Consider the following 22,727-nt stretch of genomic DNA (forward strand, 5'->3'; position numbering starts at 1 on the left):
ATTAGCTCTGTGTACATCCAAGGGCCGGCCGTGCTGCCCTGTTCTGAGCCAATTGCAATTTTTTTGTGGCACCTGACCACACAACTGAACAGTAGTCAAGGTGCACCAAAACTAGGGCCTGTAGGAACTGCCTTGTTTATAGTGTTGTTAAGAAGGCAGAGCTGCGCTTTATTATGGACATACTTCTCCCCATTTTAGCTACTATTGTATCAATATGTTTTGACCATGACAGTTTACAATCTAGGGTTACTTCAAGCAGTTTAGTCATCTCAGCTTGCTCAATTTCCACATTATTTATTACAAAATTTAGTTGAGGTTTAGGGTTCAGTGAATGTTTAGTCCCACATACAATGATTTTAGTTTTAGAAATACACTGCTCAAAAAAATAAAGGGAACACTTAAACAACACAATGTAACTCCAAGTCAATCACACTTCTGTGAAATCAAACTGTCCACTTAGGAAGCAACACTGATTGACAATAAATTTCACATGCTGTTGTGCAAATGGAATAGATAACAGGTGGAAATTATAGGCAATTAGCAAGAGACCCCCAATAAAGGAGTGGTTCTGCAGGTGGGGACCACAGACCACTTCTCAGTTCCTATGCTTCCTGGCTGATGTTTTGGTCACTTTTGAATGTTGACGGTGCTTTCACTCTAGTGGTAGCATGAGACGGAGTCTACAACCCACACAAGTGGCTCAGGTAGTGCAGCTCATCCAAGATGGCACATCAATGCGAGCTGTGGCAAGAAGGTTTGCTGTGTCTGTCAGCATAGAGTCCAGAGCATGGAGGCGCTACCAGGAGACAGGCCAGTACATCAGGAGACGTGGAGGAGGCCGTAGGAGGGCAACAACCCAGCAGCAGGACCGCTACCTCCGCCTTTGTGCAAGGAGGAGCAGGAGAAGCACTGCCAGAGCCCTGCAAAATGACCTCCAGCAGGCCACAAATGTGCATGTGTCTACTCAAACGGTCAGAAACAGACTCCATGAGGGTGGTATGAGGGCCCGACGTCCACAGGTGGGGGTTGTGCTTACAGCCCAACACCGTGCAGGACGTTTGGCATTTGCCAGAGAACACCAAGATTGGCAAATTTGCCACTGACACCCTGTGCTCTTCACAGATGAAAGCAGGTTCACACTGAGCACGTGCCAGACGTGACCGAGTCTGGAGACGCCGTGGAGAACGTTCTGCTGCCTGCAACATCCTCCAGCATGACCGGTTTGGCGGTGGGTCAGTCATGGTGTGGGGTGGCATTTCTTTGGGGGGCCGCACAGCCCTCCATGTGCTCGCTAGAGGCAGCCTGACTGCCATTAGGTACTGAGATGAGATCCTCAGACCCCTTGTGAGACCATATGCTGGTGCAGTTGGCCCTGGGTTCCTCCTAATGCAAGACAATGCTAGACCTCGTGTGGCTGGAGTGTGTCAGCAGTTCCTGCAAGAGGAAGGCATTGATGCTATGGACTGGCCCGCCCCTTCCCCAGACCTGAATCCAATTGAGCACATCTGGGACATCATGTCTCGCTCCATCCACCAATGCCATGTTGCACCACAGACTGTCCAGGAGTTGGCGGATGCTTTAGTCCAGGTCTGGGAGGAGATCCCTCAGGAGACCATCCGCCACCAGGAGCATGTTTTCGGATTTTCGAGGACTTTGTATTTCGAGCCACGCCCATCATTGGATATTGGAGCAGGTGTTCCGCTAGCGGAACGTCTAGATGTAAGAGGTTATTAACAATCATTTAAAGAATTATAGATAGACTACTCCTGGATGCAACCGCTGTGTCAGATTTTAAAGCTTTTCGGAGAAAGCACATTTTTCAATATTCTGAGTACATAGCTCGCCATCACAGCAAGCTATACAGACACCCGCCAAGTTCGGGGTCACCTAAACTCAGAATTGGTATTATAAATATTCTTTTACCTTTTCGGATCTTCATCCGAATGCACTCCCAGGACTGCTACTTCCACAATAAATGTTGTTTTTGTTGGAAATAATCCATATTTATGTCCAAATACCTCCGTTTTGTTCGTGCGTACAGAGCACTATCCAATGGCATAACGCGCTAGCGCGGTACCAGAGACAAAAAGTCAACATTTTCCATTACTGTACTTAGAAGCATGTCAAACGTTGTTTAAAATCAATCTTTATGGTATTTTTTATGTAAAAATACGATAATATTCCAACCGGACAATAGCATTTTCATTCAAGAAGAGAAAGAAGGAACGGCGCCTCGCGGGATCGTGCATATCCAATCCCTTTGTCCCCAGGCAGTCCACTGATTGACTGAGCTACTATTCTCTGCCCATTGACAGGAGAATGCTGAAAGAACTTTCTGATGGCTGTTGACAGCCAATGGAAGCCTTAGGAAGTGTAATGTGACCCCACAGACACTGTAGTTTCGATAGAGATTCAAAAGAAGAACTACAATTCTCAGACTTTCCACTTCCTGATTGGATTTTTCTCAGGTTTTTGCCTGCCATATGAGTTCTGTTATACTCACAGACATCATTCAAACAGTTTTAGAAACTTCAGAGTGTTTTCTATCCGGCCGTGAAAATACTGCCCCCTATACTTTAAGAAGTTAAACACTATTGTTGCAGTCCATGCAACCGGTCCATTTTAAATTCAGGCTGTAATGCAAAAAAATTGGTAAAAGGAAAGGGGTGTGTATACTGTATATATTGTTTGTATGTTCAGTGCATTCGTAAAGAATTTAGATTTTTTGCATTTTTCCACATTTGACATTTTTGCAAATTTGTTAAAAATAAAAAACAGAAAGACCTTATATACAAAAGTATTCCAACTCTTTGCTATGAGACTCGAAATTGAGCTCAGGTGCATCCTGTTTCCATTGATCATCCTTGAGATGTTTCTACAAATTGATTGGAGTCCACCTGTGGTAAATTCAATTGATTGGACATGATTTTGAAAGTCCCACAGCTGTCTATATAAGGTCCCACAGTTGACAGTGCATTTCAGAGCAAAAACCAGGCCATGAGGTAGAAGGAATAGTTGTAGAGCTCCGAGACAGGATTATGTCAAGGGGAAGGGTACCAAAAAATGTGTGCAGCTTTGAAGGTCCCCAAGACCGTGGCCTCCATCATTGTTCAATGGAAGAAGTTTGGAACCACCAAGACTGTTCCTAGAACTGGTCGCCAGGCCAAACTGAGCAATCGGGGAAAGGGCCTTGGTCAGTGAGGTGACCAAAACCTGATGGTCACTTTGACAGAGCTCCAGAGTTCCTCTGTGGAGAGGTGAGAAACTTCCAGAAGGACAACCATCTCTGCAGCACTCCACCAATCAGGCCTTTATTGTAGATTGGCCAGATGGAAGCCACTCCTCATTAAAAAGCACATGACAGCCCGCTTGGAGTTAGCCAAAAGGCACCTAAAGGACTCTCAGAACATGAGAAACAAGATTCTCTGGTCTGATGAAATCAAGATTGAACTCTTTGGCCTGAATGCCAAGCGTCACATCTGTAGGAAACCAGGCACCACACATCACATCGCCAATACCATCCCTACAGTGAAGCATGGTGGTGGCAGCATCATGCTGTGGGTGTAACGGTCGTCGTAGGTAGTGGACCAAAATGCAGCGGGTTGAGTGCTCATCTTAACTTTATTGAACACGTAAACAAACAAAACAAGAAAACGATCGAACGAACAGGATTACAGGCTAAACACAGCTATGCAACCACAACTTCCCACAAAACCCAAACAAAACACACCCCTCTATATAGGACCTTCAATCAGAGGCAACGAGGAACAGCTGCCTCCAATTGAAGGCCAAATCAATAAACTAAACATACAACTAAAAGATTCAACTAGAACATAGAAATATATTAACATAGAACATAGCCCAAAACCCCCGGAAAACACACACCCCGAACCACATAAAACAAATACCCCCCTGCCACGCCCTGACCAAACTACAATAATAAATAACCCCTTTACTGGTCAGAACGTGACAGTACCCCCCCAAATGTGCAGACCCCGGATGCACCTCACACAAAAAAAATAAACACAAAATAAACACTCCAAACTAAAGGGAGGGAAGGGAGGGTGGCTGCCGTCACCGACGGTTCCTGTGCTACACCACCCCCTCCCCAATCCTCCTACTGCTGAGGTGGCTCAGGCTCTGGCCTTAGTCCCCCACCTAACCTGTCACCCCCGCTGAATGCCTCTGGCTGAAGTGCATCGCTGTAGACCTCGGGCTGATGCACTTCGCTGTAGACCTCGGGCAGACGGACGATTCTGGAAGCTCCAGACTGTAGGTCGACTCTGGCTGCGCCGATTCCGGACTGTATGCCGTCTCACTCGGTTCCGGACTGTAGGCCGTCTCACTCGGTTCCAGACTGTAGGCCGTCTTACTCGGTTCCGGACTGTAGGCCGTCTCACTCGGTTCCGGACTGTAGGCCGTCTCACTCGGTTCCGGACTGTGGGCCGTCTCACTCGGTTCCAGACTGTGGGCCGTCTCACTCGGTTCCGGACTGTGGGCCGTCTCACTCGGTTCCGGACTGTGGGCCGTCTCACTCGGTTCCGGACTGTGGGCCGTCTCTAGATGGGGCACTGTCGCCGGACACTCTGGATGGGGCACTGTTTCCGGACACTCTGGACGGGGTACTGTCGTCGGAAGCTCTGGACGGGGTACTGTCGTCGGAAGCTCTGGACGGGGTACTGTCGTCGGAAGCTCTGGACGGGGACTGCGCACTGAAAGCCTGATGCGTGGGGCTGGTAGTGGAGGTACCAGACTGGAGACACGCACCCCAAGGCTAGTGCGGGGAGCAGGAACAGGACGAGTTGGACTGGGCTGACGCACTGGAGGCCTGGTGCGTGGGGCTGGAACTGGAGATGCCAGACTGGATACACGCACCCCAAGGCAAGTGTGGGGAGCAGGAACAGGACGAGTTGGACTGGGCTGACGCACTGGAAGCCTACATAAATCCTTTGTTGCTCCTTTCCCCGCTGCTTGGTCCGTTGTTGGTGGGAAGTCAGAGGCAACGAGGAACAGCTGCCTCCAATTGAAAGCCAAATCAATAAACTAAACATACAACTAAAAGACTAGACTAGAACATAGAAATATACTAACATAGAACATAGCCCAAAAACCCTGGAAAACACTAACCAAACACCTCTCTACATAAACACACACCCCGAACCACATAACACAAATAAATACCATCCTGCCATGTCCTGACCAAACTACAATAACAAATTACCCCTTTACTGGTCAGAACAAGACAGTGGGGATGTTTTTCAGTGACAGGGACTGGGAGACTAGTCAGGATCGAGGGAAAGATGAACGGAGCAAAGTATGGAGAGATCCTTGATAAAATCCAGAGTGTTCAGGACATCAGACTGGGGCAAAGGTTCAACTTCCAACAGGACAACGACCGTAAGCAAACAGCCAAGACAATACAGGAGTGGCTTCGGAACAAGTCTCTGAATGCCCTTGAGTCTGGCTCTGGCTAAGACCTGAAAATAGCTGTGCAGCGACGCTCCCCGTCCAACCAGACAGAGCTTGAGAGGATCTGCAGAGAAGAATGGGAGAAACTCTCCAAATACAGGTGTGCAAAGCTTGTAGTGTCATACCTAACTTATTCTTTACAGAGTCAAGTATATTTGTCCAGGCCTCAATTATTCCTTGACTTGCACCTTCTCGCTGTCGATAATTCTAAAGTTATAACTTCTAATAGTACCAAATTGTGAGAGTGTGAGGTGATTGCCATCTAAGAGCCAACATTTTTTTACGACAGTGCTGCCTGACAGCAGTAATCGTCTCTGATTGATTAAGAGATTTAAGGAGCTTTCATCGTTAAGTAACATAATGTAATATGTTAAAAATGTAATGTAATAACTCAAAAAATAGAACAGAGTTTTGCATTTGGGACTTTTGATGTGTATACTAATGCAAATCCATATGTTATATGTGGTTACCTTTATGCTACCTACCTTTTTAAAGGAATTCCAACTGGTACCAATGTTTTAACATTTCCAACTATGAAAGAAAAAAAAAAGATGTAGGGTATAATACTTACAACCATACCATTTAGTGACACCCAGCAATCTTGGGGGAAATCTTGTAGGAGGGGAACCAGGAACTGTAGACAACCATCCCAGTGGCAGAGCAGTAGCATCATCCCTATCAGATTAAATATTCTTACCACAGCACTGGCCAGGTCGTAGGTCATATGGAAGATCTGGAGACAGAGAAAAGAGAAGGGGGGAAAAATATGTTAAGATACAAGGATTCAAATATTAATAGTTCTCGGACAAAGATGATTGCTCTGAAACGCGACATTTTTAACAATTATTGAAAGGAATTAAGTTACTAACCTGAAGCTCAGTATTTCAGTTTTACATTCCAAAGACTGAGCACCCTTTCAACAGTCCAGAAAATACTTCAAATTGTGGTTAGAGCGCAAGCATACTACAACTATCCAAAAATCAAATTTTAAAGCAGTAGTAGAGAGGAGAGCCGCAGCCTTTTTGGCCACAGAAGAATTTCAATCACTGTACAATACGGTGTAAAAGTGTAATTAACATATGTTGGGGTATTCATTATTTGTCTTGGACATCGTCCAAAGCAAACAGACCACAGTGAAATGGCAAAAAATATAAGGTTGCTGTACGCAGGGGGAATAAGTTCAGAAGAGGGCATAGCCAAGCCAATGCACTAGCCACAATAATAGCACATTTCAAAGCTTGTAATGATCAAACAACTGCTTATTTAAACTTAACAGTAATGTTGAGTTCACGATTTCTAACACTTCCAGTTTAACACTTCCAGCCATACATGTGTTATTAAATTAACACGTAAAGCATTTTCCTTTAAAAAAATTTTTTTAGTTACAGTTGAACCCCCATCCACACTACGTAGCGGGGTGCGTAATCAGCGGCAGAGAAGTCAGGCGCAGGAGAGCAGAACTTAACCAGAGATTAATTAAGCAAAACCAACAGCATCCAGAACAACAAGATAAATGGGCACAAAAATAACCCGTCGTGCGCTCACGGGGAACGTGCACTAGCACTACAATAAACAATCCCACACAAAGACATGGGGAGAACAGAGGGTTAAATACACAACAAGTAAATGAGGGAATTTAAACCAGGTGTGTGGAAACACAAGACAAGACAAGTGGAAAATGAAAAGTGGATCGACGATGGCTAGAAGACCGAGCGCCGCCCGAACAAGGAGAGGACCCGACTTCAGAGGAAGTTGTGACACACTATGCTTTACTAATACCCATATCATCTATTCAAAATAAACTGGATTTAACCGTGGAGACATGAGATGACATGAGCAGACAGAGGGAGGGAACGAGAGAGCTAGAGATAGAGAGAGACACGATAACGATCATGTTGCTTAATCAGAGCGAACCAGGGCGCTGCTGGAATAAAAGCCAATCTACAGTGTGACTGAACAGGTCTGGAGAAAAGGGTTGGCTGACATTGGATCAGAACAAAATAGAATCTCCTCACACTTCTATGAGCTCCACTCTATCTGCTAATTAGTTCTCATTTGCATAGGAAACCCATTATTTCTCTCCTGGCTCATTATTCCATTATCCATTTTGGCCAAAGTGCCAATTACTCTATTTCTGCAAAAAATCTGGAAGTGTTTGAGTGAAAATTCACAAAGTTCCAGTTTCACATGACAAACCAGCTATCACCCATTTGTTAAAAATTTAAAATGCAACATATTGTTGAACCTGTCGATTGCCTTGTCCCTCGTCCCCCACAACATGAAGGACCCAATCCGAGGGGTTGATGAGGTAATTATTATCTATTTTTAAGGTGATAGGATTTCTTTTCTCCATAAACTGCTTTAAAAGTGTCACGTTCTGACCAGTAAAGGGGTTGTTTGTTACTGTAGTTTGGTCAGGACGTGGCAGGGGGGTATTTGTTTTATGTGTTTCGGGGTGTGTGTTTATGTAGAGGGGTGTTTGGTTAGTGTTTTCCGGGGGTTTTGGGCTATGTTCTATGTTAGTATATTTCTATGTTCTAGTCTAGTCTTTTTAGTTCTATGTTTAGTTTATTGATTTGGCCTTCAGTTGGAGGCAGCTGTTCCTCGTTGCCTCTGATTGAAGGTCCTATATAGAGGGGTGTGTTTTGTTTGGGTTTTGTGGGAAGTTGTTCTTTGCGTAGCTGTGTGTTGCATGCAAGACTGTTTGTTGGCCGTTCATTGTTATCGTGTTTTATTTTGTAAAATAAACATGAGCATTCACGTACCCGCTGCACCTTGGTCCATTCACTACGACGACCGTTTCCAAAAAGTCACTAATGCATGCATTTAATTGAGTTTTAATGGGTTCTTAAGGTATGGTTTTAATGGCAGATTAAGACATTAATTTTATTCTTAACAAATTCCACAGGCAGTTGAAAAATGGTGACCTTTCGTTTTTCTACATTATTGCCCTGGGGGGGGGACAAATAGCAAGTTGGAATGCTGTTGAATGCTGTAGAGTCAAGGTCTGGAAAAACAAATGGGCCTAATGTAATTCAAGATATTCAAGCAACAACGAGGAAGGTTTTGCCCCTTGCAGAACATTTGCACCTCCTTCTCACTGTTATTATAAAGTCAAGGTATTTGAAATTATATCGCACGACAGTCTTATCGTTAATGTGAGTCTGGAAGGAAAGTTAATTCAGTAGTCATAATTGCTGAATAACTACTAAGCGAGCAACAAATATTATAGAAGACAACTTTCATCAGAATTCCTTTCACAGCTACAGATGTAGGATCTTAATGTGAGCCAGTTTGCTACAGCAGGAAAATATGTGGATTATAATTAACGGAAATTGTTGTAGGGGTTAATACATTTTTCGTAATTTCAAAGTGGAAATTACAAACTTCAGAAACCTTTTTAACCCTATTCCGTAAAAAAAAAAAAAAGTACTACCCCTTGAAGTATTCAAAAAAATATATAACTTTTTGGGATTAAATATTGTATTTGGCCTTACTGCTATTAGACCATACTAACACAGTGAATAACAGATTCACTACATGGAACGACATGTAGTGAACAATCTAAAGGAACTTTGTTCTGAAGTGGCTGTCCTATATCTAAAAGAAATAAGAAAGATCAGGAAACATTATAAATATATATATTTTTTGGTACTAAACAGTCTCCATATGTACTTCCCTTCATTTTTTTCAACTGGTACCAGGGGACCTTCAGACGAGTCTTGTGAGGCCTGTGGGCGTCCTAGATATGTACGTGTTAGTGAAAGTCTCACCTTTGAACAGAGGGGTAATATTAGTGTGATGCCCAAACTTTTCGGACGATACAGACAGAAGTTGGCAGATCGGCTATACTGACTTCAGACGAGTCCGACGAGGCTTTTTACATTATGCTAATTCAAATTTCCGTGGGGGAGCAGACATCAACTCTAGGGGGTTTAACCTCCTGCACCAGGGTGATCAAATTAAGATCCTACATCTGTAGATACCAACACATCAGGGTTGGGGTCAATTTAATACAAATTCCAGTCAATTCAGAAAGTATACTGAGATTCCAATTGCATTTATCTTCAATGCCTTTCAATTAATAAAGTTACATTGGAATTTTGTTTACTTCTGGAATTGAAATGGAATTGACCCCAACCCTGCAACACGTCATAAATACTGAAACTGCATGACAACACTGACCCGGGCATGACGTAGTAAAATTGGACAATCACATGTAACCTAATCGTTTCTTTCAGACTTGATTTTCCCTTACAAAATGTATAAACGCCTACAAAAATGTAATTCATTATAATCCACATATTATATATATTTTCTGCTGTAGGAAACTGACTAAAATGGAGGTCCTACATCTGTAGGCCAAGTCAAGATAGCCCAAAAGAGAACAATGATTATTTGGTAATCAGCGCTGTTGTTGTCTTAAAATAAGCTTGGTCAGAAAAGGCAGTCTGGAGAAACCAGATGGGCCAGGGTGTGGGAGAGGGTGTGTGTGTGTGTGTGTGTGTGTGTGTGTGTGTGTGTGTGTGTGTGTGTGTGTGTGTGTGTGTGTGTGTGTGTGTGTGTGTGTGTGTGTGTTAGGGTTTGGCGGTATCCAGATTATCATACCGTCATACTGTTTCTGTACCATACCGGGATATACGGTATTACCGCGGGTGTGTTTTTTTGACACACAAAACAATTTAGGCAACAGGGATGTTGTTCCAGGAGGGGATTTAATGTCTCTGCTGTAACCAAGGAGCTTGATCTTGACATCTAGCCAATTACTTTAGCTATCAAGTTAGCAAACCAAATGCATAGCTGGAGCCCTGAGCTAGATATAATTTATTTGACACATCTTAGATTTCTTATAGCTATTAGCTGTTGGAGCTAGGAACACAAGCATTTCGCTACACCCGCAATATCATCTGCTAAATGTGTGTATATGAACAATACACTTTGATTTGATTAAGCAGTGGTGCAGCGCGCACACTTATTACAATTGTCACTTTGTCACTTTCTCACTCTCCCACTCAAAGTTCTGCCCTCCCCTTTATTTTCTACTGACTTCATGATGACTCCATGATGTACTGAAAAAAAAGCATGTGGATGTATTGAAGCCAAGACATACTGGAGCTCTACTGCCAATAGCCCTTCCATTGACCTCATAAGACATGTCTCTCACACACACACACACACAAACACACACACACACACACACACACACACACACACACACACACACACACACACACACACACACACACACACACACACACACACACACACACACACACACACGGGCCAGATATACTCTCTTCTGCCAATGACCCTCTCATTGACCTTCCAGGACCTGTCACAAACATGTAATCATCACACCCATGTCTGTGAGGGAATGTGATTGGACATCCTCCGCGTTACTCAGTCACTCAGGCCCTATGCCATTTAGGTGTTGTCATTTGCGCTATGCCAAGTGGACACAACATTTCTAGCTGAAGGTTTTGTAACACTCCCAAGTAGCGCAGTGGTCTAAGGCCCTGCATCTCAGTGCTAGAGGTGTCACTACAGACTGGTTCGATTCCAGGCTGTATCACAACCGGCTGTGATTGGGAGTCCCATAGGGCGGCGCCCAATTGTCCCAGCATCGTCCGGGTTAGGGCTTGGCTGGGGTAGGCCATCATTGTAAATAATAAATTTGTTCTTAAATTACTTGCCTAGTTTAAAAACAACACTGCACCATCCTTAACAGAACCCACCTGAGCCTTCCCTCCCTCTCATGCTGTACATCCACCCCCTCAATGTCAAGGACAAAGCAGGCCATGCTAGGAAGCAGAACTGAAGAGAGATGAAGGTGTCCAAATACAGACTGATAGATCTCAGTGATGAGTTGGATCGCTGGATCTCAGTGATCAACTCAATCTGTGGGGAGATTCAGTGGCAGTACAAGGGAAGGCTAAAACTTGCCAGCAGAGCTAGCTCAAAGGATGGCCGCTTGTCTCAACGTCTCAGTGCTCTGCTCTCTCCTGCTACCTACCACTGCGCTCTCTTTACTTGCTCTGTTAGCGTTACTTTGTGTCACTGTGTGTTTGATTACACACAGTAAGAGAGAGAGAAACAGCACATGTATTAAGCAACATACTCCTGCATACTCCTGCAGGAGAGGAAAAATGGTTGAGAGGATGGTCGAGAGGACGGGAAAAACAGGAAGCGGCAACTTTGGCCTATTTGAATTGCTAATGTCTCCCTCACACCCTGCGTGGCAAAAACAAAGATGTCTTCACAGCTTGTCTACGCTGTCCTCGTCAACGACATATAATTGAAAACAAAACAAAAGTGGTCAGGGAGGTGACTAAGAACCCACTGACTACTCTGACAGAACTACAGAGTTTGTTGGCTGAGATGGGAGACCCTGCCAGAAGGACAACAGTCCCTACAGCAATCTGGGCTTTATGGTTGAGTCGCCAGACCGAAGTCACTCCTGAGAAAAATGCACATGACAGCATGCCTGGACCTTGCAAAAGCCACATAAAAGACTCTGAGAACATGAGGCAAAAGATTCTGTGGTCTGATGAGACAAAAAGGTAACTATTTGGCATGAATGCAAAGCGCTATGTCTGGAGAAAACCAACACCAACCCTACCATAAAGCATGTTGGTGGCAGCATCATGCTATGGGGATGTTCTCAGCGTCCTAATAGCATGATACATTTGTAAATTGCAAAGACTTTGAAAAACATGTTTTTACTTTGTCATTATGTGGTATTGTGTATAGATGGGTGGGCAAAAAATCTGTTGAATCAATTTTGAATTCAGGCTGTAACAAAACAAAATGTGGAAGTCAAGGGAGTCAAGGGGTATCAAATGAAATGAAATATTATATGTCACATGCGCCTACTACAACAGTGAATGCTTACTTACAAGCCCTTAACCAACATTGCAGTTTTAAGAAAAATAAGTGTTAAGTAAAAAATAGATAACTAACAAATAGTTAAAGAACAACAATAAAATAACAGTAGTGAGGCTATATACAGGGGGTACCGGTACAGAGTCAATGTGCGGGGGCACTGGTTAGTCGAGGTTATTGAGATAATATATACATGTAGGTAGAGTTAAAATGACTATGCATAGATAATAGCCAGAGAGTAGCAGCAGTGTAAAAATGGGGGTGGGGGATGCAAATAGTCTGGGTAGACATTTGATTAGCTGTTCAGGAGCCTTAAGGCTTGGGGATAGAAGCTGTTAAGAAGCCTTTTGGATCTAGACTTGGCACTCCGGTACCATTTGCCATGCGGTAGCAGAGAGAACAGTCTATGGCTAGGGTGGCTGGAGTCTTTGACAATGTTTAGGGCCTTCCTCTGACACATGCTGGTGTAGAGGTCCTGGATGGCAGGAAGCTTGGCCCTGGTGATGTACTGGGCTGAACGCACTACCCTCTGTAGTGCCTTGCAGTCAGAGGCCGAGCAGTTGCCATACCAGGCAGTGATGTAACCAGTTAGGATGCTCTCGATGGTGCAGCTGTAGAACGTTTTGAGGATCTGAAGGCCCATGCCAAATCGTTCTATTCCCATCAGTCTCCTCAACGTTCAGCACAATGGTGCCATCAAAGCTCATCACTAAGCTAAGGACCCTTCGACTAAACACATCCCTTTGGACCATGATAGTTTGTTGGTGATGTGGACACCAAGGAACTTGAAGCTCTCAACCTAATCAACTACGGCCTTGTCGATGAGAATGGGGGTATTCTCGGTCCTCCTTTTCCTGTAGTCCACAATCATCTCCTTTGTCTTGATCACATTGAGGGAGAGGTTGTTATCCTGGCACCACACGGCCAGGTCTCTGACCTCCCTATAGGCTGTTTCATTGTTGTCGGTGATCAGGCCTACCACTGTTGTGTCGTCGGAAAACTTAATGATGGTGTTGAAGTCGTGCCTGGCCATACAGTCACGGGTGAACAGGGAGTACAGGAGGGGACTGAACACGCACCCCTGAGGGGCCCTTGTGTTGAGGATCAACATGGCAGATGTGTTGTTACCTACCCCTACCACCTGGGGGCAGCCCGTCAGGAAGTCCAGGATCCTGTTGCAGAGGGAGGTGTTTAGTCCCAGGGTCCTTAGCTTAGTGATGCGCTTTGATGGCACTATGGTAATGAACGTTGAGCTGTAGTCAGTGAATAGCATTCTCACGTAGGTGTTGCTTTGGGAAAGGACAGTGTGGAGTGCAATAGCGATTGCATCATCTGTGGATCTGTTGGGGCAGTATGCAAATTGGAGTGGTTCTAGGGTTTCTGGGATAGTGCTGATGTGAGCCATTACCACCCTTTCAAAGCACTTCATGGCTACAGACGTAAGTACTACGAGTCAGTGGTCATTTGGGAAGGTTACCTTAGTGTTCTTGAGCACAGGGACTATGGTGGTCTGCTTGAAACATGTTGCTATTACAAACTCAGTCAGGGACAGGTTGAAAATGTCAGTGAAGACACTTGCCAGTTGGTCAGTGCATGCTTATTGTACACGCCCTGGTAATTCGTCTGGCCCCGCGGCCTTGTGAATGTTAACCTTTTTAAAGGGGCGGCAGCGTAGCCTAGGGGTTAGAGTATTGGACTAGTAACCAAAAGGTTGCAAGATCGAATCCCCGAGCTGACAAAGTACAATAATCTGGCGTTCTGCCCCTGAATAAGGCAGTTAACCCACTGTTCCTAGGCCATCATTGAAAAGAAGAATTTGTTCTTAACTGACTTGCCTAGTTAAATAAAGGTTAAAAAAGGTCTTATTCACAGTGGCTACGGAGAGCGTGATCACACAGTCATCTGGAACAGCTGATGCTCTCATGCATGCTTCAGTGTTGCTTGCCTCACAGCAAGCATAGAAGTAATACAGCTTGTCTGGTAGGCTTGTGTCACTGGGTAGCTCGCGACTGTGCTTCCCTTTGTAGTCTGTAATAGTTTGCAAGCCCTGCCACATCCGACAAGCATCGGAGCCGATGTAGTACGATTCAATCTTAGTCCTGTATTAACAGTTTGCCTGTTTGATGGTTCTTCTGAGGGCATAGTGGGATTTCTTATAAGCGTTTGGGTTAGAGTCCCGCTCCTTGAAAGCGGCAGCTCTACCCTTTAGCTCAGTGCAGATGTTGCCTGTAATCCATGGCTTCCGGTTGTGGTATGTACGTACGGTCACTGTGGGGATGACGTCATCGATGCACTTATTGATGACACGCCTAGGACATTATGTTATACAATACATGCATGTTTTGTTCAATCAAGTTCATATTTATATCAAAACCAGCTTTTTAAATTAGCATGTGACGTTCAGAACTAGCATTCCCACCGAACACTTCCGGTGAATTTACTAAATTACTCACGATAAACGTTCACAAAAAACATAACAATTATTTTAAGAATTATAGATACAGAACTCCTTTATGCAATCGAGGTGTCCGATTTTAAAATAGCTTTTCGGTGAAAGCACATTTTGCAATATTCTGAGTAGATAGATCGCCTGAATGCCAAGCGTCACATCTGGAGGAAACCTGGTACCATCTCTACAGTGAAGGATGGTGATGGCAGTATCATGCTGTGGGTATGTTTTTTCAGCAGCAGGGACTGGGAGACTAGTCAGGATTGAGGTAAAAATGAACGGAGCAAAGTACCGAGAGATCCTTGATGAAAACCTATTCAAAAGCACTCAAGACCTTAGACTGGGGTGAAGGTTCACCTTCCAACACGACAGTGACCCTAAGCACACAGACAAGACAATGCAGGAGTGGCTTTGGGACAAGTCTCTGAATATCCTTGAATGGCCCAGCCAGAGCCTGGACTTGAACCCGATCAAACATCTCTGGAGAGACCTGAAAATAGCTGTGCAGCGACGCTCTCTATCCAACCTGACAGAGCTTGACAGGATCTGCAGAGAAGAATGGGAGAAACTCCCCAAGGTGTGCCACACTTGTAGCGTCATACCCAAGAAGACTCAAGGCTGTAATCACTGTCAAAGGTGCTTCAACAAAGTACTGAGTAAAGGGTCTGAATACTGAATACTTATTTAAATTTTTATACATTTGCCCAAAAATCTAAAAACCTGTTTTTGCTTTGTCATTATGAGGTATTGTGTGTAGATTGATGAAGGAAAAAAAATATTTAATTCATTTTAAAATAAGGCTATAACATCAAAATGTTATACTCCACCCCCTCAAATTAGTGGAGTTGGCTATTTCAGCCACACCCGTTGCTGACAGGTGTATTAAATCGAGCACACAGTCATGCAATCTTCGTAGACAAACATTGGCAGTAGAATGGCCTCAACGTCATATCGTCCCTACGATGACACCTTTCCAACAAGTCAGTTCATCTCTGCCCAATGGAAAAATTAGTAGAATTCCATGAAATGATTTATACAACTGCAACACTTTCTCTACACACCATGACAACATTTGTAGAATGGCATGAAATTAACTCTAAAACTAAAAAGATTTCTTTCCGCTGTCAAGAGAGCGGGGGAGAATGGATGTGGGTACGCAGACTTGCAAGCAACTGCGGCCCCCTCATGATGAGTTCAGATTTATTGTGGCCCTCACCCCCATCAAAGTTTCCCGTCCTTGAGGTATATCATACATGCTCATAAATTATGGATGATAATAGCACTTTCATTCAGAACCATACTTTGTTTCAAATTGAATTGCAATGTTTTGACACCTTTGCCATTTAAATAAGTGAAATGTTTCATGTACCCAGACTCTTCTAGCTAAAATCTCTCACAGATCTCATGCCATGAGTCACCATTATGAGTTCATTCCCCACCTCTTTACTGTTGGTTCAGCTCAGTTCAGATTAGCTCCTGAGCTTTCAGTCCATTTGTCATAAACTAGTGAAATATAATTTACCTAGGCTCCAAAACCTCACAGAAAGCATTTATTCCCTGCATTTATTATGTAGGTTATTTTCATTCCCCACCTCGGCAGTGCCTTCAGAAAGTATTCATACTTCATCCAAATATAGTGGCGCTGGAGGAGATGGCTGATGTTTTATGGGCTCAACCAATTGTGCTATTGTGTGTGTTTTTTCACATTATTGGTAACTTATTTTGTACATAATGTTTCTGCTACAGTCTCTTATGGCCAAAAAGAGCTTCTGGATATCAGGACAGCGATTACTCAACTCGTACTGGATGAAGGTTTTTTCTTTAACGAGGCGGCCACAGAGGATTTACTTTAGACACCCGACAAGGCCTACTTCCCCGTCATTCGCATGAGAAAGAGATATCAGGGACGTAGGTCGGGGTGCCTTGTAAGGATCCAACGCGAGTGGGTGATCTACCATCAATCCTATTAGTCAATGTACAATCATTAGATAACAAAATAGACAAGCTACGATCACAAATATCCTACCAACGGGACATTAACCTGTTATGGATAGGGGGCAGTATTTTCACGGCCGGATAAAAAACGTACCCGATTTAATCTGATTATTACTCCTGCCCAGAAACTAGAATATGCATATAAGTATTAGCTTTGGATAGAAAACACTCCAAAGATTCTAAAACTGTTTGAATGGTGTCTGTGAGTATAACAGAACTCATTTGGCAGGCCAAAACCTGAGAAGATTCCTTACAGGAAGTGCGCTCTCTGACCATTTCTTGACCTTCTACACTCTCTTTATTGAAAACTGAGGATCTCTGCTGTAACGTGACACTTTCTACGGCTCCCACAGGCTCTCAGAAGGCGGCAAACCGCTGAATGATGTCTTTGCAGGCCCTGGCTGAAAAACAGTAGCGCAATTGGATAGTGGTCGATCAGAGAACAGAGACTGGAGGCGCATGCACGAGGCGACACCATGTTTTTATTCTTTTGTCTTTGAACGGAAAGGACGAATCCCGGTAGGAATATTATCGCTTTTTTTACGAGAAAAATCGCATAAAAATTGAATTTAAACAGCGTTTGACATGCTTCGAAGTACGGTAATGGAATATTTTGAAATTTTTTGTCACGATACGCATCCGCGCGTCACCCTTCGTTACCCTTCGGATAGTGTCTTGAACGCGCGAACAAAACGCCGCTATTTGGATATAACTATGGATTATTTGGAACCAAACCAACATTTGTTGTTGAAGTAGAAGTCCTGGGAGCGCATTCTGACGAAGAACAGCAAAGGTAATCCAATTTTTCTTATAGTAAATCTGAGTTTGGTGAGTACCAAACTTGGTGGGTGTAAAATTAGCTAGCCCGTGATGGCGAGCTATATACTTAGAATATTGCAAAATGTGCTTTCACTGAAAAGCTATTTTAAAAGCGGACACCGTGATTGCATGAAGGAGTTCTGTATCTATAACTCTTAAAATAATTGTTCTGTTTTTTGTGAACGTTTATCGTGAGTAATTTAGTAAATTCACCGGAAGTGTTCGGTGGGAATGCTAGTTCTGAACGTCACATGCTAATGTAAAAAGCTGGTTTGTGAGATAAATATGCACTTGATTGACCAAAACATGCATGTATTGTATAACATAATGTCCTAGGAGTGTCATCTGATGAAGATCATCAAAGGTTAGTGCTGCATTTAGCTGTGGTTTTGGTTTTTGTGACATTATATGCTAGCTTGAAAAATGGGTGTGTGATTATTTCTGGCTGGGTACTCTCCTGACATAATCTAATGTTTTGTTTTCGTTGTAAAGCCTTTTTGAAATCGGACAGTGTGGTTAGATTAACGAGAGTCTTGTCTTTAAATAGCTGTAAAATAGTCATATGTTTGAGAAATTGAAGTAATAGCATTTCTAAGGTATTTGAAAATCGCGCCACAGGATTCAACTGGCTGTTACGTAGGTGGGACGATTTGGTGCCACCTGCCCTAGAGAGGTTAATAAAATAATGATAAAAATACTATTTCAAAGTTCTGATGTTTATTTAGTTATGCATCCATTACAAATTACATGTTCAAATATGCCATGATATTCTTGATATGTGTTGACTAAATATAAGCAAGTGATGTCTGCTCTTTTGCCTTTTTCTCGCTCACTTTAGGTTAAATGAAAACAAAATCTACAAAATGTTGTTACTTTTTAAACAAAGTCATTATTATTATTAATTAATTTAGAATTATAAGCAAGTTTCTTAGGATCTGTGAGAATATCTAACGGAAAATGCCTCTTAGATATTAATTTAGAGTCCTCCAATCCTCTAAATGTAATTATTGGCAGAGAGTCACGTTATTGAAAAAAAATTAAAATAATCTATATACTGTAGGCCTACCATAGGCAAAATGAGTCTCACTAGAGTTGAGTTATGTCTAATGAAGGCAAACAATTTAGAATCCTTCAATCCTGTAGCCTACTCCCAACCGTCATGTTGTACTGGCTTTATTTACAAATTAGTGAGAATGTCTCACCCCATGTTCAAGATTGCCTTTTTCTCGCTCACTCTAGATTAAATGAAAACGAAATATCTAAAATATTGTTACTTTTTAAACAAAGTGATTATTAATTATTTAGAATGATATAAAAGCCCTTTAGGATCTGTGAGAATATCTGAGAATATCTAACGGAAAATGCCCTTAGATATTAATTTAGTCCTCCAATCCTCTAAATGTAATTATTGGTGGAGAGTCACGTCATTGAAAAAAATATTTTTTGATATACTGTAGGCCTACCATAGGCGAAATGAGTCTCACTAGTGTTGAGTAATGTCTAATTAAGGCAAACAATTTAGAATCCTCCAATTAATTAAGCAAGTACCAGTCAAAAGTTTGGACACACCTACTCATTGCAGGATTTTTCTTTATTTTCACTATTTTCTACATTGTAGAATAATAGTGAAGACATCACAACTATGAAATAACACATATGGAATCAGTTAAGAACAAATTCTTATTTACAAGGACAGCCTACTCCTTCCTCCCCAACCGGGATTTGAACCCCGGTCTCCCACTTGCCCCGCATTCTGTAGTACAGAGATGGCCTGCTCTCCCTTATGTAAGGAATTAGGCACTTACCCATGTTTACTTGTTGTGGAAAATTTCAAGATGATGTTATAATGCTTGTATTGTATTATAATGGTTGTAATATTTGACAGAATAGAGTATTCTGTTAACTATTGTGTGTGTGTTCTACTGAGGATGGGCCTCTATGAGATAGCACTGACAGAGGAGATTTACGATGTCTTTGGGTAATAAAGCCTAAAAGAGCATTCCAGAGAACATGAGCTAATGGTTCTGTTCTATACCGTACCAGGGAGAGACGGTTCCAGTTTGGACACTGGTCTATACAATGAAAACTGTTGACACAGCAGTTGCTGTCTGCTATGTTTTATAGATATCTTTCATACAAATCTTAACCTTGTGACCATTCTATGTATCTGTGGTTCGTCATCTACGTTGAGAGGGGTGTATCTTGGCTATAAAAGATCTTTGTACTTTTGTGTTGACACTTTCAATTGTTCATTAGAGATAGTGCATCATTGAAAGTCAAAGTGCTTTTGCAAAGCTCTTATTATTAAAGATGTAGTTTAAGTATAACTCTGACTGGTGTGTGAAGTTTGTAACTCTCCTCATTTCGTAATGCAGAAATTGATTTAGTTATGGATCCATAACGAATTACTATGGGAATAAATATCACTGATTTACAGAAATATTGGAACAAAGTTGTCTAATGAAGGCAAACAATTTAGAATCCTCCAATCCTGTAGCCTACTCCCGACGTCACATTGTACTGCGCCATAGAAACCCTGAGGGTTTCATTTTTTTGTTTTTCTCTGAATAGATACACCATAATATTAATCACATTTATTAAGCCAAATTTCTTAAAATCAATACCATATACTATGTTATTACAAAAAAGGTTTTAAATTCTCTGGTAATGCCAATACGGAATACTATCAAATGCTTCTCAAAGATGCCCTCTTGTGGTCAAACTAGCAATAACTTGCAGTAACAGAAAAAATGGCTGAGAATTAAATGACGTGCCACAGAATGCTGCAGCAGCCCGCAAGGTGTGCCGCAGTATGACACAACTTTTAAAGGAGGAACCACTGTTGAGCTGGGCGATATAGAAAATACTCCATATTGCTCCCCATCGTGACGCACACCTGGATTTTATCATCACCCTGTTACTCTCCCTTTATTTAGCCCTCAGTAGCCTCAGTCTTGAGGCAGTCTTGATTTTATTTACATTCAGTACGCTACTCCTGTTTTTATTAAACTCACCTTATGCTTCCTGACTCCCTGCGTATACGTTACAGAATACTGCCTCACAAGATGTGGAAGCTTCAGAAGTGGGCGTGGGGGCCGTCTTGTTCCAATGTCAATGTAACCCACAGAAATTGTATCCATGTGCATTTACTCAAATAAACTGTCTCCTGCAGAGAGGAAATATGACGTTGATGACCGGGAGCTCTTGGAGGTGAAGTTGGCATTAGAGGAGTGGAGACACTGGCTGGAAGACCCATTTCTCATCTTCACTGACCATCGGAACCTGGAGTACATGCGGACAGCGAGGCGGCTGATCCCGTGCCAAGCAAGGTGGCCCTTGTATTCACTAGATTCAACTTCAGCTTGTCATATCACCCAAGTTCAAAGAACATTACAGCCGATGCCCTGTCCCGAGTGTACCCATCATTCTGCCTTCCCGAATCGTTGCCCCCATGATTTGGGATGTAGATGTGGACATTCGCCAGGATCTGGAGAGGGAACCTGCACCTGCTAGCTGTCCTCCAGAGCGAACCTATGTTCCCACGGGGATAAGCCAGCAGCATACCACCCTGCATCCAACTGCTGGCTTGCTTCTGATGCTAAGCAGGGTTGGTCCTGGTCAGTCCCTGGATGGGAGACCAGATGCTGCTGGAAGTGGTATTGGAGGGCCAGTAGGAGGCACTCTTTCCTCTGGTCTAAAAAATATCCCAATGCCCAGGGCAGTGATTGGGGACACTGCCCTGTGTAGGGTGCCGTCTTTCGGATGGGACGTTAAACGGGTGTCCTGACTCTCTGAGGTCATTAAAGATCCCATTGCACTTATCGTAAGAGTAGGGGTGTTAACCCCGGTGTCCTGGCTAAATTCCCAATCTGGCACTCATACCATCACGGCTGTCTAATCATCCCCAGCTTACAATTGGCTCATTCATCCCCCTCCTCTCCCCTGTAACTATTCCCCAGGTCGTTGCTGTAAATGAGAATGTGTTCTCAGTCAACTTACCTGGTAAAATAACGGTAAAATAAATAAAAAATAAATAAAATAAGGGATTGGCTGTTGACTTGGTCACACACATCTCTCATCGCTGGACACCCAGGTAATTCCCGCACTATTCAATCTATTTCCGGAAAGTACTGGTGGCCCACCTTGGCGCAGGGCATCGCTCGCTATATCAACTCCTGCTCCGTATGTGCCCAAACTAAATCTCCCCAGCACGCTCCAGCAGGGAAAATGCCTTCCCGTGCCTCAGCGGCCTTGGTCTCATCTGTCCATTGATTTCGTCACTGATCTCCTCTCTTCGGATGGTTTCACTACTATTATGGTTGTTTTAGCCCTCTCTCTGGTCTCCCTACCACTCTCCAGGTTGCTGAGGCACTGTTCCAGCAGGTCTTCCGGAACTATGGCCTTCTGGAGGATATCGTCTCCGACCGTGACCCCCAATTCATGTCACGGGTATGGAAAGCCTTCATGGAGAAGCTGGGGTCACGGTCAGCATCACTTCTGGGTACCGGCCTCAGTCCAACGGGCAGGTGGAGAGGATTAACCAGGAGCTGGGGAGGTTCCTTAGGAGTCACGGTCAGGACCGGCATGGGGAGTGGGCCCGGTTCCTTCCCTGTGTGGCGTACGCCCAGAATTCCCTGTGTCACTCCTCCATCAGGCTGACCCCCTTCCAGTGTGTCCTTGGATATCAGCCAGCCCTGGCTCCATGGACCCTGAGCCAGCCCGACGCTCCTGCAGTGGACGAGTGGTTCAATGCCCACGCGAGGCTTCAGTGTGCCGTCCACCGTCAGAAGGAGCAAGCTGACCGCCACCACAGTGAGGCTCCCGTGTTCCATCCTGGTGATCGCATCTGGCTCTCCACCAGGAATCTCCCGCTACGCCTGCCCTGTAGGAAGCTGAGCCCTCGGTTTGTTGGGCCCTTCAACGTCCTCCGGAGGGTCAATGAGGTAACCTATACATTACAACTCTCCACTAACTACCGAATCTCTCCCTCTTTTCATGTTTCCCTCCTCAGGCCAGTGGTTCCTGTTCGCTTGGCTGGTGCCGTCCCCCGTGACACCCTCCACCACCCCTCGACATTGATGGGAGCCCCGCCTATGCCGTCAGGTCCCTCCTG

The 22,727-nt window shown here is 43.7% G+C and overlaps 1 protein-coding gene across 1 annotated transcript in view; it reads right to left on the reverse strand.

Moving 5' to 3' along the window:
• LOC115159075 (potassium/sodium hyperpolarization-activated cyclic nucleotide-gated channel 1-like) overlaps positions 1–22,727 on the reverse strand; it is a 203,474-nt gene that overhangs the window by 106,022 nt on the left and 74,725 nt on the right. Inside the window, exon 3 of the mRNA XM_029708447.1 lies at positions 6,041–6,202. Coding sequence (XP_029564307.1) covers positions 6,041–6,202 — 162 coding nt within the window. The remainder of the gene's footprint in view (positions 1–6,040; positions 6,203–22,727) is intronic.

Source organism: Salmo trutta, chromosome 23 (assembly GCF_901001165.1).
Source record: "Salmo trutta chromosome 23, fSalTru1.1, whole genome shotgun sequence".
NCBI lineage: Eukaryota > Metazoa > Chordata > Actinopteri > Salmoniformes > Salmonidae > Salmo > Salmo trutta.